Here is a 15,993-nt window from a genome sequence, read left to right on the forward strand (position 1 = left end):
ACATATTCCTGTGAAGTAGCTATTTACTGTTCTAGGGCCCATCATCTCAGGGCACTATCTCAAGGGGATGTGGACATGCCCTGAGCTCAGACAGCCATGGCAGCGGATCCCAGAGCAGATATACAAGACAACAAGCAGTATCTAAACAAGGGAAGATAGCCATCACAGAGGATCCCAGAGCAGATATACAAGACAACAAGCAGTATCTAAACAAGGGAAGATAGCCATCACAGAGGATCCCAGAGCAGATATACAAGACAACAGCAGTATCTAACCAAGAGAAGATAGCCATCACAGAGGAACCCAGAGCAGATATACAAGAAAACAGCAGTATCTAACCAAGGAAAGCGATTGAATCTCCCACTCTTGCTCCCCCCCTCTTTACTTTCTTACGGAGAAAACAAAACAAAGGGCAAAAACCAACACCAAGTTATCGCCCGGGTTGTGGCTGTTTGTGACGACAGGTCTGTGGCGTTTATCTCTGCAGGCATCCGTCCCCTGCTCTCACTACCGCCATTCCAGGGTTCAGCACCCCCGGACAGCATAAGCCCTGCCTGGTTCTTCCTGCTGCTGCTGCTGTCGAGATGCTAAAGAGAGGCCTGGTAGTCGGAGGAGCTAGTGAGATACAAACGGCAAAAGGATCCTGTTGCCCAGGACCTTTGCTGATATCCTCCTAGTTGGAGAGAACCAAGCTCACTGGCAAGGCAAGAGTTGTGCTGTGGTCAGAAGGATTCTACCATGGGGTTCCGACCTCGAGTAATTGCTCCATCAGTTGTTATCGTTAATGGAGCTGTCTCTACAGTCTTTGTTATTTCATTAGAAGATGTGAAAACACCTAGTATTCTAAGAAAACCACTCAGCTTTCTTAGAGCTGACCTGCTTAAACAAATATTATAGCCCAATCGTTTTGCACAGAGTGTCAGGTTTTGAGTCAAGTTTTATACTCCCCACTTCCCAGTGCAGATTCCAGCTATGCCAAGGGTCCATTATTACTAATACAAGTGGATGGTGCAATCCCTGCTGTGTTTGTGGACGATGCCGGGGTATTGAGTGGAGACCAGGCTGGCCGTGCTAGGGCCCTGGGAGCTGGGGCCCTGGGAGCTGGGGCCCTTGGAGCTGGGGCCCTTAGAGCTGGGGCCCTTGGAGCTGGGACCCTTAGAGCTTGGGCCCTTGGAGCTTGGGCCCTTAGAGCTGGTGCCCTTAGAGCTGGGGCCCTTGGAGCTGGGACCCTTAGAGCTGGGGCCCTTGGAGCTGGGGCCCTTGGAGCTGGGGCCCTTGGATTTGGGGGCCCTGAGAGCTAGTGCCCTGAGAGCTAGGGCCCTTGGAGCTGGGGCCCTTAGAGCTGGGGCCCTTGGAGCTGGGGCCCTTGGATTTGGGGGCCCTGAGAGCTAGTGCCCTGAGAGCTAGGGCCCTTGGAGCTGGGGCCCTTAGAGCTGGGGCCCTTGGAGCTCGGGGCCCTGAGAGCTGGGGCCCTTGGAGCTCGGGGCCCTGAGAGCTGGGGCCCTGAGAGCTGGGGCCCTGAGAGCTAGGGCTCTTGGAGCTGGGGTCCTTGGCGCTGGGGCCCTGAATGCTGGCCCTGAGAGCTGGGGTCCTTGGCGCTGGGGCCCTGAATGCTGGCCCTGAGAGCTGGGGAACTGGGAGCTTTTTTACTTTAAGTTTCTGTTACACCTTGTGGTACTCATTTATGTGGGTCTGTATTGGCCCAGTTTACTCCTCATATTTTTTATCAGTCTCTCTCGCGTTCATGAATAGAAACATGAATGTCTGCCAAAGGTATGCCTCCACATCTTCCACATCTGCCTCCATACCACTGCCCATGTAGGCAGTGTTGCCAGATTGGGCCATATTTCTCACCAAATCAGGCAACGTGCTGCAGCCAGGTTTGCCAAATCTGGCAACATTTGGCAACGCTGCATGGAGGCTACACTAACCTTATCTCCGTCTGGCTCACTGCCCCATCCCATGACTCACCCTCAGCACGACTCAGTGACCACTGTACTTAGCTGTTGGCCGCTATCAGCAGCACCCCCATGGCTGCTTGGGATAAGTTACTCTTTGTTACCCCCATGGCACATACCAATGACACAGCTCCTGCTACAAAGGCACTGAGTCGCTATTCATTGAGCCAAGTTCTTTCATGGCAGCTTCCAGTATCTTGTTATCTACCTGCTTTCATGACATTATCACGTGTGTGTGTGTGTGTGTGTGTGTGTGTGTGTGTGTGTGTGTGTGTGTGTGTGTGTGTGTGTGTGTGTGTGTGTGTGTGTGTGTGTGTGTGTGTGTGTGTGTGTGATTCCATCTCTAGCCAAAGCACCGTATGCTATATGCAACCACTACATAATTGCAGAGCAGTTAATTGCACATAGTTGCAAGCAATGTGACCTACCTGGCCTTCTCCAAACCAAGCAGCATAAGCTCTTGTTCAGATCCACCACATACTGCCTAATGGCATGTAGCTGACTCTAATGAACAGCCTTCACCAATCTACTCCATAAGTAAGCAAGTACATAACTTATTCGTCCAAATTCAAGTATCCAGTCGCAGCAGTCAGTAAAGTGCAGTACAAACAAAAAAATGGACAAACAGTAAAAGTCAACAAAACAAGTAAAGTCAACAGAAAGTGACCAATATTCCACATAATAAAAATTAAAAATGTCATATAAAAAATGAATTGCAGATAAGGCAGTCATTACTGAGGCCACTTAGTGAGGCATGGCAGCCACAGTGCTGACTCATTTTCGGCCAATGTGCTTTTCTTGTGTGCAACAATTCTTAGATAGAATACTTGAACTTTTAAGGAGTGATAAGAAGGTATCCACCAGATGTAGCACATGGCTCCAGGACCGAGGCCTAGCCACTAGGCATGAGGCCGGAGGCATGGGGGGCTCAGGCTCCGTCTCAGCCGATCAGTTGCCCTCCCTGGGACCTTGGATGGGTCAGGTCACATTAAGGTGCAGTATCGTAGCTCCCTGCTCCTCATAGACTCATTAAAGTACCCCATGAGCAGTAGGCACGCATTCAAATTTTCCAGACCAATCATTTATTTTCTATTGAATTAACCTTACAGACAACAAACAGCCATAACCTTTGCTAAGACGTCTTTATTTCCATGTGGAACCAGTTGAGATTATCAAAACAATAGTAGACACATCATCAATGATCATTGGAGAAGTGCATTTGTGATATTCTTAGCTAGTTCTTGTTCAGGTAAGCCCTGTAATCAAGGGTCATGACCAGTGCTTAATTTGTAAACTGATCTTTCTCGAGCCAGATTACACAGTGCCATGTCGCCAAACTATGACTGTGCGGCTGGAGAAAATGTACAGCGAAGCAGCAGCCTCCCTCCGTGAGATCCTGTCCTTAGCGGAGAAAGTTGCCATCACCACCGATGCTTGGAAAGCATTGATTACGGAGTCGTGCGTGACCGTGACTTTTTTACCGACTGGGTTGTGCAGAGTGCGATCCTGCAGACCCGCTCCATACCAGAGAGGCGCACTGCGGGAAACCTGAATTTTCGTTTCCAAATATTTATTTAAAAACGAAAATATCTGTTTTAGTGTGTGTAGGTTCAAGTAAATGGTTCTATATCTTAAACAAATTCCGTTGCAAAGCGGAAGCACGCAGGATCAATATCCTAATTAAAAAGAGTTAGTCGGCCAACGCTGACACATTTTGCCGATTGTAAATTGGCATGAGATATTGTAAACGTTCACAATCCTGCTCTGTGATATTTAATATATCAGAATTTCTATTAACTTGTGCGTTGCGCGCACACATGCGGTCATGCATGGTAACTGTTTCTTTCTCTCTGCTTGCTCCTCAAGTGTCGGGCGTGGTTTGTTGGCCCGCAGCTTTTCAGTGCGTCAACAGATCTCCGACTCTTTCAAATGAAGTTAAATCTTAATAAACATGAAATTCTTGGGATTTGTTCTGAAAATGTATATATGCATATTATTATTTCATTTAAAATGTTTATTATTTTTTTTTTTTTATGAGCGGTGCCGGTTCTGTCCCAATAAGTACCGGAACACGGGGAGGCCAAAATTAAGAGGTGCCTGCAGGCTCTGGCTCAAATTAAGCACTGGTCATGACTCTAGGGCTAACCCCTTCCTAGGCTCAAACATTCCAGGGCCAACCCCACATTGGGCTAACTCGCCTGTGGGCTAAAGCCTTCCAGGGATAAACCCTTCCAGGGCTAACTCCTTCAAGGGCTAACTCCTTCCAGGGCTAACTCGTCTGTGGGCTAAAGCCTTCCAGGGCTAACTCCTTCAAGGGCTAACTCCTTCCAGGGCTAACTCGTCTGTGGGCTAAAGCCTTCCAGGGCTAACTCCTTCAAGGGCTAACTCCTTCCAGGGCTAACTCGTCTGTGGGCTAAAGCCTTCCAGGGCTAACTCCTTCCAGGCCTAACATGTCGGAGGGCAATCTCCTTCCAGGGCTAACTCTTTCCAGGGCTAAAGTCTTGCAGGGCTAACCTGATCAAGGACTAGCTAAGAAGGGAATACCAACCTTTCGCATGAATACTATATATTACAGTATATATTGGGTGCTACACACTGGTGGAGGTTAGTGAGGTCCCCCCTTCACTGTAAAGCGTCTTAATAAATAATAAATAAATTCAATCCATTATTATTATTATAATTATTATTATATGATGATATGATGATTATATTATATCATGCATTTATTAAATAGTTTACAAAACACTTTATTTGCTTGGCCATGCCGTATTCTATACAACAGTGATGTTGTATGTATTGGTTTGTCGTTTTAATACCATAGCAACGACAAGACAGGGTCTTAATAGTTGACGCGGCGAAACGTGTTGCGCAGTGCCTGCATGATGCTGTGGAACCACATTCTTGTTTTTTGTCATATCTTAGGAGTCTCTGAAGTCAGCGTTCCCTCAGCATGCCCCGTAACTCTCACATTACTAACGCCCGTGAAATTGTCCCATGCACAGGGTTTCTCATAGCCAGCCAGGTCACTTAAGCTGCTCAGCGACCTGTCATCTCCCCCCACATTAGCCCTGCACCCCTCTGGCCCCGGCTCCGCCCTTAAGATGACCCTGCATGCCAGCGCTGGTGGTAGCAGTCCTGTGGCGAGAGCATGTGGCGTCCTCCCAGTGGCTAATGCTGGCTACACACTAGGTCGTCCTCTGTACAGAACGTGAGAGACCACACGCCTAGCCATAGATTAAGTTGCATTGAACTTTTTCGGCCGTTTAGTGTGTGGAAGAAACGCCACACACTTACCGATTACGCTCCTCAGCAACCCAGCCCTGAGTTTCAAATCCAGAATGTCACCAATCGATCAAAGTGGTGAGTTAGGGTAGACAAACCTGGCTGACAACGGTCTAGAGGCACTAGCTATGCTAGCTTTTGCAAGAGAAAATTCAGAAATGTTTAAACTCTACAAGCTGCTCCTCCGTTTCATAGACCAGCCCACGTTGGATTCTGCCGCAATAAATCCCTTTATGCTGACTCAATGAACTGTTGGCATTACATAAAGTCAGCGTGGCTCCCCATTGACTATCGTGTTCCCTTATTATTTGCCACCTTGAATGGTTGAGGCCAGATAGTTAAAGAATCCCTCTTAACCGACCCGACAACACAGGATCATCTGGCAAAAGCATCAGTAGAGCTGATGCAGAGTCGGAGGGGAAATGGACACCAAACGGGACCAATTATCGTGTAGCCAGCAGCTTAGCCCAGCCTATCTGAGGCTTCTCTGAACAAACAGCCACTCCAGGAGTATCAGAACCACCATGCCACCTCACCAGCGGGAGCCACTGCGACACCGTGTAAACCCTTCTTGTCCACCATGGCCGACCAGCTCTTCCCTGCGGTCCTCTGCAACCTTTGCTATCAATATTGGAAGTATTATTAGGTTATGTCTGGATTGTGTAGCATGACGTGCGTAACCTTTGTCATATATAAATATATATAGATATTAGATTATTGAGGCTGGCTTCTTCACGCTTATATATCTATATAGATATATATATCTATATATATATATAGATATTTATATCCAGAGACATGTCCCTATATCCACGTGTCCCTATATCCACATGTCCCTATATCCAGAGACATGTCCCTATATCCACATGTCCCTATATCCACGTGTCCCTATATCCAGAGACATGTCCCTATATCCACATGTCCCTATATCCAGAGACATGTCCCTATATCCACATGTCCCTATATCCACGTGTCCCTATATCCACATGTCCCTATATCCACATGTCCCTATATCCACATGTCCCTATATCCAGAGACATGTCCCTATATCCACATGTCCCTATATCCACGTGTCCCTATATCCAGAGACATGTCCCTATATCCACGTGTCCCTATATCCAGAGACATGTCCCTATATCCACGTGTCCCTATATCCAGAGACATGTCCCTATATCCACGTGTCCCTATATCCACATGTCCCTATATCCAGAGACATGTCCCTATATCCACGTGTCCCTATATCCACGTGTCCCTATATCCACGTGTCCCTATATCCAGAGACATGTCCCTATATCCACGTGTCCCTATATCCACGTGTCCCTATATCCACGTGTCTCTATATCCACGTGTCCCTATATCCACGTGTCCCTATATCCACATGTCCCTATATCCACATGTCCCTATATCCACAGACATGTCCCTATATTCACATGTCCCTATATCCACATGTCCCTATATCCACGTGTCCCTATATCCAGAGACATGTCCCTATATCCACGTGTCCCTATATCCAGAGACGTGTCCCTATATCCACGTGTCCCTATATCCACGTGTCCCTATATCCACGTGTCCCTATATCCACGTGTCCCTCAGCACCCTAACCTCAGTCCTGCGGTTGTATCTTTATCAGGAAACCTCCTCCGTTTAAAAGTCGTATCTTGAGGGAAATAATGATGGCTCATTTTTAAGAAGAAAGAACGTATTGGCACACACATGGAAATGAAATGAGTATCTAGGCAGACTAAAGTGAGGGAGTGAGTGTTCCTCTATGGAGGTGTTCTAATCTCTGCAGCGACGTGCTGTGGTCCTACATCAGCAGCTGGTGGTCGAGACTTGTTCTGCTCTCCGCCACGTGCTCCGCCCACTGCCCCGGGCTTTCCTCTCTCACAAGCGTCCACAGGGGCCTCAGGGGCCCCAGGCCTCAGGGGCCCCTGGCCTCAGCGGCCCCAGGCCTCAGCGGCCCCAGGCCTCAGAGGTCCCCGGCCTCAGCGGCCCCAGGCCTCAGCGGCCCCCGGCCTCAGGGGCCCCAGGCCTCAGGGGCCCCAGGCCTCAGAGGTCCCCGGCCTCAGGGGCCCCAGGCCTCAGGGGCCCCCGGCCTCAGGGGCCCCAGGCCTCAGCGGCCCCAGGCCTCAGCGGCCCCAGGCCTCAGGGGCCCCAGGCCTCAGCAGTCCCCGGCCTCAGTGGCCTCAGTGGCCCCAGGCCTCAGCAGTCCCCGGCCTCAGTGGCCTCAGTGGCCCCAGGCCTCAGCGGCCCCCGGCCTCAGGGGCCCCAGGCCTCAGAGGTCCCCGGCCTCAGGGGCCCCAGGCCTCAGGGGCCCCCGGCCTCAGGGGCCCCAGGCCTCAGCGGCCCCAGGCCTCAGCGGCCCCAGGCCTCAGGGGCCCCCGGCCTCAGCGGCCCCCGGCCCCAGGTCTCAGCGGCCCCAGGCCTCAGGGGCCCCCGGCCTCAGGTCTCAGCGGCCCCAGGCCTCAGCGGCCCCCGGCCTCAGGGGCCTCAGCGCCCCCCGGCCTCAGTGGCCTCAGCGGCCCCAGGCCTCAGGGGCCCCAGGCCTCAGCAGTCCCCGGCCTCAGTGGCCTCAGTGGCCCCAGGCCTCAGCGGCCCCCGGCCTCAGGGGCCCCAGGCCTCAGAGGTCCCCGGCCTCAGGGGCCCCAGGCCTCAGGGGCCCCCGGCCTCAGGTCTCAGCGGCCCAAGGCCTCAGGGGCCCCAGGCCTCAGGGGCCCCAGGCCTCAGCGGCCCCCGGCCTCAGGGGCCCCAGGCCTCAGCGGCCCCCGGCCCCAGGCCTCAGGGGCCTCAGCGCCCCCCGGCCTCAGTGGCCTCAGCGGCCCCAGGCCTCAGTGGCCTCAGCGGCCCCAGGTCTGAGTGGCCCCTGGCCTGAGCTGCCTCAGGCCTGCATTGGGCCCTTGCCAGCCCTCTCTCCTGCCCTCCCGATCAACTCCCTGCAGCACTATATTTAGCAGTGCAGTCCTGTGCGGCGGGCTGGGTGCTGTTGTGTCAGGGGCCCGCATGGTGCCCGTATGGGGCTGTGGCGATGCAGTGTGTCTGCCTGCTGGTGCTGATACTGAGTGTTTGAACAGTATCCTCAGCTGGACTGGTCCCATGACAACTCCATCAATATTTACCAGCACAAACTCAGGGGATAGCCTCTGTTTTCCTTTCGCTCCTCTTCTTTTTAATCCTTCTTTTCATGTGCAGTTGTTTCCTGTAGCCGTATTAGATTAGTTTTTTGCTTGGTTATTGATTAGAAGTGGTTTTCTTTTGGATACGTTGTAGAAGGAGGTTTAAGGTTCTCAAGTAGAAGTAGCAGCTCCCCCACTGGCCGAGTAGTGTTGTGGAGAAGTATTCAATTCAATTTTATTTGTAAAGCCCTTCACCTTTACGGTCTCAAAGGGCTTAGCAGGCCGTATGTTTATAATGCCTCCCTGACCCTAGCCCCCCCAGAGGGAAAGAGAAAACGTCCATATAGTATTAAAGTATTAAAACCTTATCAAAGTCACGCGTCTGTACGTTGTTGAGCGCGGTTCTCGCACTGCGTCTCCTCTGTATCCTCATCTGGCCCCTCCCTCTCCTCCCTCCCAGACGACGGGAAGCTGTTCCACGGCAGCGGGGTGGGCGACGCCTTCGGCCCGCGCTGCCTCAAGGGGGACATCATGGGCTGTGGGATCATGTTCCCTCGAGACTACATCCTGGACGGAGAAGGTGAGGTGGGGGGAGGGAAGCGGACCTCCCTCTTATCCCAGCTATCTTTGTTTTATGCAGAGAATGGGATAACCTAGCGACTGTTAGTTACATCCTTACAGTACCAACAGCGATACGCTGTTTCACCTTCTTCGGACAAATGTGCTTAGTGTAAGTCACTTGTGATTAAAGTGTCAGCTAAATGCCCTGCATGTAAACGTCACAAGTTTGCGCCAGCATGTCCGTGAGAGGCTTCTCTCTTAAAAGGGCGTGTCCATGTGAGGTTCCTCTCTTAAGGGGTGTGTCCGTGGAGGCTTCTCTCTTAAAAGGGCGTGTCCGTGGAGGCTTCTCTCTTAAAAGGGCGTGTCCGTGGAGGCTTCTCTCTTAAAGGGGCGTGTCCGTTGAGGCTCTTCTCTTAAAGGGGCGTGTCTGTGGGAGGTTCTTCTCTTAAGGGGCGTGTCCATGTGAGGCTCCTCTCTTAAAGGGTCGTGTCCATGGGAGGCTTCTCTCTTAAAGGGGCGCGTCCATGGGGGCTTCTCTCTTAAAGGGGGCGTGTCCATGGAAGGTTCCTCTCTTAAAGGGGCGTGTCCGTGGGGGCTTCGCTCTTTTAAAGGGGGCGTGTCCATGTGAGGTTCCTCTCTTAGAGGGGTGTGTCCGTGGAGGCTCCTCTCTTAAAGGGGTGTGTCCATGTGAGGCTCCTCTCTTAAAGGGGCGTGTCTGTGGGAGGCTCCTCTCTTAAAGGGGCGTGTCCATGTGAGGCTCCTCTCTTAAGGGGGCCCAAGGGTTTAGAGCCAGACCATGCAGTACCTGGCTAGGTCTTCAGAGGGGGCAGTGAGTGCTACGTAGGATTGAATAACCAAACGGAGACTCCCACAGAGGCCGGTCGGAGGACACTCAGCAGTTTCCCTGGTGCTCTGTTTTCCACCGTGGTAGTTTAGTAGGGGCCCGGGTGGCCATCTGCCAGAATCCCGCCACTCCAAAGCCAATGAAACAAGACTTAATTTATCTTCTACTCGATAAGTAGATTGACGAACACAGAGATTGTGCCATCTGTCAACAACACGCAAGCTCTGTGTTCGCCAATCTACTTATCGAGTCTTAAAAACAAGATGGCGTCGACAGGTGAACTACTGATGGTATTGTGTGTATAAAATGTCCTTTTTAATAAACAATCTGTACACTTATCTTACAAAGTTATCAATGCCTTGTTTTATATGTTAAGACCCTTATTATACTACCAAAGAAGTGTATTATACTACCAAAGATTATACTACCGTTCTAAGTTCATAGCGTTTTGGTAGAATCGGCTAAAAACAGCCAACTTAAGAATGCGTCTATATGCACTTTTTTGCTCCCAAACGAACATTCCAACTCGTTATCATACTAAACATATCCCAGATCCACTTTACACCGGATTTCTCCTTTAAGCAGTTAGACCTCGAGGTACAGACGTTATTACAAATAAAACAGAAAGGAACATGAAGAAGGAATAAAATATATGATACAGATTCTACAGTGATACCTTATCATGCCAGATGTTGAGCTGTGTTTAGTTCAATGTTGGAGCTGGTTTTGTGGAGCGCTCCGGGATTCGGACGTGTTATCATTTCACAGTAGCTGGCAAGTTTCGAACCTAGATGGTCAAAGTGTTCAGCGGGCCACATCGCTTGCTGCCAGTAGCCTGCTTTCCAAGAAATAGATGTAAGGCATAAAAGTTAGGTTGTAAGGAAGCATTTCCTAGACGAAACGTTCCTGGTTTGATCCCCAATGTCTTAATAATATTATGTTATATCTTAGAAATTACATTCCAATTGGCCCTATTAACTATTCAAGTCCAGCCTGGACATGGTCATGGGAGGCTTAGAGCTCCATAGAGGACGTCAGCAGTGGTTGTAAGGAGATGAATGACGCTTTAAGTGTCCCTCACGGCTAGGTCTTTTCATGGTGAACCCATAGATATTGGATTGCAGCAGGCCTGTGCACTTTTCTCATCGAATCCGTTTCCTCAGCTGATGGGGACAACTGGGAGCGTCTGGAGGATCAGCCTCGGCTGGAGGGCATCCAGAATGTTCTGTACCTGAACGACGAAGGCGAGGAGGAGGAGGAGGAAGGAGACATGGAGATGGAGCGGGGACAGGAAGGCAGGAAGGTGGCGGTGAGGAGCGCTGCCTGATGCCTTGGGCTGTATCCATGTTTACTCTGTATGTCTAGAACATACCACGCTTTGCAAGTACAAGCTATTGGTGCCATTGAAATGCCAGTACTCGCCCGAATTGATCTGCTCTCAGTTTAGGAAAGAAAGGTTCAGGGACAGTGGAAGGCTGCACTGCCACCTTAGGGGCCCAGTGCTGCCCCTTTACCTCGTTAACACAGGGCCAGCCCCCTTTACCTCGTTAACAAAGGGCCGGCCCCCTTTACCTCGTTAACAAAGGGCCGGCCCCCTTTACCCCGTTAACAAAGGACCAGCCCCCTTTACCTCGTTAACACAGGGCCAGCCCCCTTTACCTCGTTAACACAGGGCCGGCCCCCTTTACCCCGTTAACACAGGGCCAGCCCCCTTTACCTCGTTAACACAGGGCCAGCCCCCTTTACCTCGTTAACACAGGGCCAGCCCCCTTTACCCCGTTAACACAGGGCCGGCCCCCTTTACCTCGTTAACACAGGGCCAGCCCCCTTTAACCCGTTAACACAGGGCCGGCCCCCTTTACCCTGTTAACACAGGGCCGGCCCCCTTTACCCCGTTAACACAGGGCCAGCCCCCTTTACCTCGTTAACACAGGGCCGGCCCCCTTTACCCCGTTAACACAGGGCCGGCCCCCTTTACCTCGTTAACACAGGGCCGGCCCCCTTTACCTCGTTAACACAGGGCCGGCCCCCTTTACCCCGTTAACACAGGGCCGGCCCCTTTACCCCGTTAACACAGGGCCGCCCCCTTTACCCCGTTAACACAGGGCCAGCCCCCTTTACCTCGTTAACACAGGGCCAGCCCCCTTTACCCCGTTAACACAGGGCCAGCCCCCTTTACCCCGTTAACACAGGGCCGGCCCCCTTTACCTCGTTAACACAGGGCCGGCCCCCTTTACCTCGTTAACACAGGGCCGGCCCCCTTTACCTCGTTAACACAGGGCCAGCCCCCTTTACCCCTTTAACACAGGGCCAGCCCCCTTTACCTCGTTAACACAGGGCCAGCCCCCTTTACCTCGTTAACAAAGGGCCGGCCCCCTTTACCCCTTTAACAAAGGACCAGCCCCCTTTACCTCGTTAACACAGGGCCAGCCCCCTTTACCCCGTTAACACAGGGCCAGCCCCCTTTACCTCGTTAACACAGGGCCAGCCCCCTTTACCTCGTTAACACAGGGCCAGACCCCTTTAACCCGTTAACACAGGGCCAGACCCCTTTACCCCGTTAACACAGGGCCAGCCCCCTGTACCTCGTTAACACAGGGCCGGCCCCCTTTACCTCGTTAACACAGGGCCAGCCCCCTTTACCCCGTTAACACAGGGCCGGCCCCCTTTACCCCGTTAACACAGGGCCACTGTTTGTTAGTGTTTTATTAGTGTGTGGTTCACTAGTTGTGTATCAGTGTTTGTTAGTGTGTTTCACTAGTTGTGTATCAGTGTTTGTTAGTGTGTGTTTCACTAGCTGTGTATCAGTGTTTGTTAGTGTGTGTTTCACTAGTTGTGTATCAGTGTTTGTTAGTGTGTTTCACTAGTTGCTGTATCAGTGTTTGTTAGTGTGTGTTTCACTAGTTGTGTATCAGTGTTTTTTTAGTGTGTTTCACTAGTTGTGTATCAGTGTTTGTTAGTGTGTCTTTCACTAGTTGCTGTATCAGTGTTTGTTATTGTGTGTTTCACTAGTTCCGTACCAGTGTTTTGTAGTGTGTTCCACTAGTTGTGTGTCAGTGTTTGTTAGTGTGTTTCACTAGTTGTGTATCAGTGTTTGTTAGTGTGTTTCACTAGTTGTATGTCAGTGTTTGTTAGTGTGTGTCACTGGTTGTGTGTCAGTGTTTGTTAGTGTGTGTCACTGGTTGTGTACCAGTGTTTGTTAGTGTGTTTCACTGGTTGTGTACCAGTGTTTGTTAGTGTGTGTCACTGGTTGTGTACCAGTGTTTGTTAGTGTGTGTCACTGGTTGTGTACCAATGTTTGTTAGTGTGTGTCACTGGTTGTGTACCAGTGTACTCCACCTCTCTGAGCCATGTCAACCAGCGGCTGGGACAGTGTTGACTCAGAGTCGCCCCCCTGTGGCCTGCAGGTGTTCTTCACTCGGAACGGCAAGCTGATGGGCCGCCGGGAGGTGGGCGTCCCCTTGGGCGGCCTCTACCCCACTGTGGGCATGCTGAGCAGCGGGGAGAAGGTCAAGGTGGACCTGCACCCCCTCAGCGGCTGACCTGGGACAAGACGGTGCCCATGGCCTTGCTGTTGTGGTCACCATGACAACAGCAGTCTGTGGATGGAGGAGCGTGGAGAACAGGGCGGGGCCCCACTGAGCAGCTGGAGCCCGCCCCCCTGCTTCCAGCCCACGGCGGAACTATGCAATCACCGAGAACCGCCACCTCCTCATCGTCATCGGCCCTCCTCCTGTAGGACCACCTGGGGGGCCAGCGGCCCCAAGGGAAACAGAGTGGGGCCACACTCCTGGCAGACATTGGAAGGAGGACATCCATCTCTCGCTGTCTCTGTCGCTCTCTGTCTGTCTGTCTGTCTCTCTCTCTCTGTCGCTCTTACTCTGTCGCTCTCTGTCTGTCTGTCTCTCTCTCTCTGTCGCTCTTATTCTGTCGCTCTCTGTCTGTCTCTCTCTGTCTGTCTGTCTCTCTCTCTCTGTCGCTCTTAGTCTGTCGCTCTCTGTCTGTCTGTCTCTCTCTCTCTGTCTCTCTTACTCTGTTGCTCTCTGTCTGTCTGTCTCTCTCTCTCTGTCTCTCTCTGTCTGTCTGTCTCTCTCTCTCTTAGTCTGTCGCTCTCTGTCTCTGTCTCTCTCTCTCTGTCTCTCTTACTCTGTCGCTCTCTGTCTGTCTGTCTCTCTCTGTCTGTCTGTCTCTCTCTCTCTGTCTCTCTTAGTCTGTCGCTCTCTGTCTGTCTGTCTCTCTCTCTGTCTCTCTTACTCTGTCGCTCTCCGTCTGTCTGTCACTCTCTCTGTCTCTCTGTGTGTCTCCCTCTTTCACTGCTTCTCTCTTTCTGTCTCTGTCTCTCTTTCTCTCTCTCTGTCTCTCTTTCTCTGCTTCTCTCTCTCAATCTCTGTCTCTCTTTGCGAGGCATTCGCTTTCGTAGGAATGCAGCAATCTTGCTGCAGGAACAATTAATATTTTCCAGCCATTTCTCCTTTCCTCTATAGCTGATAATGACCATTGCCGGTTGGGTTATTTTCATGGAGAAGACTAAAGCAGAGATCATTTGCTCATATTTTACTCAAAAGAGGTCGTATTCAAATATTTATATTAAAATATGACTTTTTTATATCTATGTAAAACAACTGTAATGGAACTGGCATTATATAGCTGCACCAGTAGGCATTCCCATTAGGAGAGGTGTTCAGAGATCCCTTAGATCAGGGGTCGGCAACCAGCCACTTTTGGTCCCCCCCATCCAATAAGATGTATCTGGGGCCTCAAAAGCTGTTCGCCCCCTCAAATGGAGCTAGCACAACATATAACGTTTTATATATAGTTACACTACATATCAAAGAACCAATAGCCTATCGTTTGTTGCATTAATGAAACGGTGTGGGTGTAGGATGTGACCCTTAAAACACTTTCTTTGGCTGTGTCACACTATCACCTTGATCTCCAGAATAAGAGATGTTCCCTTTGAGATAAAGGGTTAGCGATAAAGTAGTTTGTATTATTTATGTAAAAAAGAATCAAAGCTACATGGAGCCGCTGCAGAGGGTTTCAAAGAGCCACATCGGTTTCCAGAGGCGCAGGTTGCCGACCCCTGCCTTTAGATAGTCACCCAAAGCACTGTGCCCAACCTAGCAGGATCCTCTGCCCTCCACCCTCCCTCTCCTTCACATGGAACAATGACAATGGTGTGCCTTTTTCTTTTCATTTTTTATCCAATGGATTCCTTCTAAAAAAAGACCTTTTGTTTCTCAGTGGACGCGTTGAATTAACTGCTGGACATTGTCGAAGATGCTGATGTTGATGTTGTGGGCCGTTTGCTGTTTGCTGCATGCGTTTGGATGAAATCAAAGCAGAGGTCCGTACGTACTGAGATGCATGTAGCCATGAGCACTTTACCTCGGCCCCTCCCGTGAGCAAGAGCTTTAGGCCTCCATGTAAAAAGTGTCCATGTTAAGGGTGTCTGTCCGGGCCAATGTTTGTCTTTTTTAGTTTGTTGCTTTGTTCTAAGGGGAGCTGGTTTGTTAGCTACTATGCTCTATGTATGCTCTTGTTTTTCGATTTTTCTTTGATGTTTCACTTTTACTCTTGAATCTTTTCCCCTAAAATATAGTATTTATCCACTTAGTTGGCTGACCATCCACTTCTCCAGATGCTTGTTTATGTCCTGTGCCTGTTTTACCGTAAACTCCAAAGTCAACACATAAATATCAATCTAGCTAGCTAAAGGTTTTGGAGATTGTTTTCCCAATACAGTGACAGCGTGTCGTACCAAGTACATTCCTCTGTTCCCTGCCAGGAAGGTTCACTTCACCTCCCAGGAAGGTTTTAGAATAAGCCATTTAATGCTAGTGGACTGTCATGCGGATACAAGGCCTAGTTAGCAAACATGCAGTGATGATGTGGCTTACCAATGAACTGTCTTAGCTTTAACACCCCATCTGGTGAAGGAGGTTCTGAGATGTTATCAACCATAGACCTTGAAACACCGTTCCTGTGTAAGTTGAGTCAGTTGAATCAGGAGAATCTGCTGCCTGCAGGGCTGTGAATTGACTTTTGTACAGGTACATTTATCCATAACATATCAAATGTCCCTATTTATAGGCTACTAATATAGTTTGGCCGTGTGGATCATGTGTTTAGGTTTAGATTGGTGCAATAAAGGCAGACATCTTGATCCCCAAACAAGGTAAACATGTCTGATAATCAACTTTCAAAAGAGAATGTCAAATGTGTCCTTTCATTT

General features: G+C 50.4%; 1 protein-coding gene across 3 annotated transcripts in view; it reads left to right on the forward strand.

Moving 5' to 3' along the window:
- LOC307079312 (SPRY domain-containing protein 3-like) overlaps positions 1 to 15,923 on the forward strand; it is a 46,266-nt gene extending 30,343 nt beyond the window's left edge. For 2 of the 3 annotated variants that reach the window (XM_079741565.1, XM_079741567.1), the window contains 3 exons: positions 8,814 to 8,933; positions 10,922 to 11,067; positions 13,166 to 15,923. In XM_079741565.1, the coding sequence (XP_079597691.1) occupies positions 8,814 to 8,933; positions 10,922 to 11,067; positions 13,166 to 13,300 (401 nt within the window). In that variant the 3' untranslated portion in view covers positions 13,301 to 15,923. The remainder of the gene's footprint in view (positions 1 to 8,813; positions 8,934 to 10,921; positions 11,068 to 13,165) is intronic. The other variant, XM_079741566.1, reaches the window with a different exon arrangement.
- The last annotated feature ends 70 nt before the right edge of the window (positions 15,924 to 15,993 follow it).

This window comes from Pollachius pollachius (genome assembly GCF_949987615.1).
Source record: "Pollachius pollachius genome assembly, chromosome: 8".
NCBI classification, from domain to species: Eukaryota; Metazoa; Chordata; class Actinopteri; order Gadiformes; family Gadidae; genus Pollachius; species Pollachius pollachius.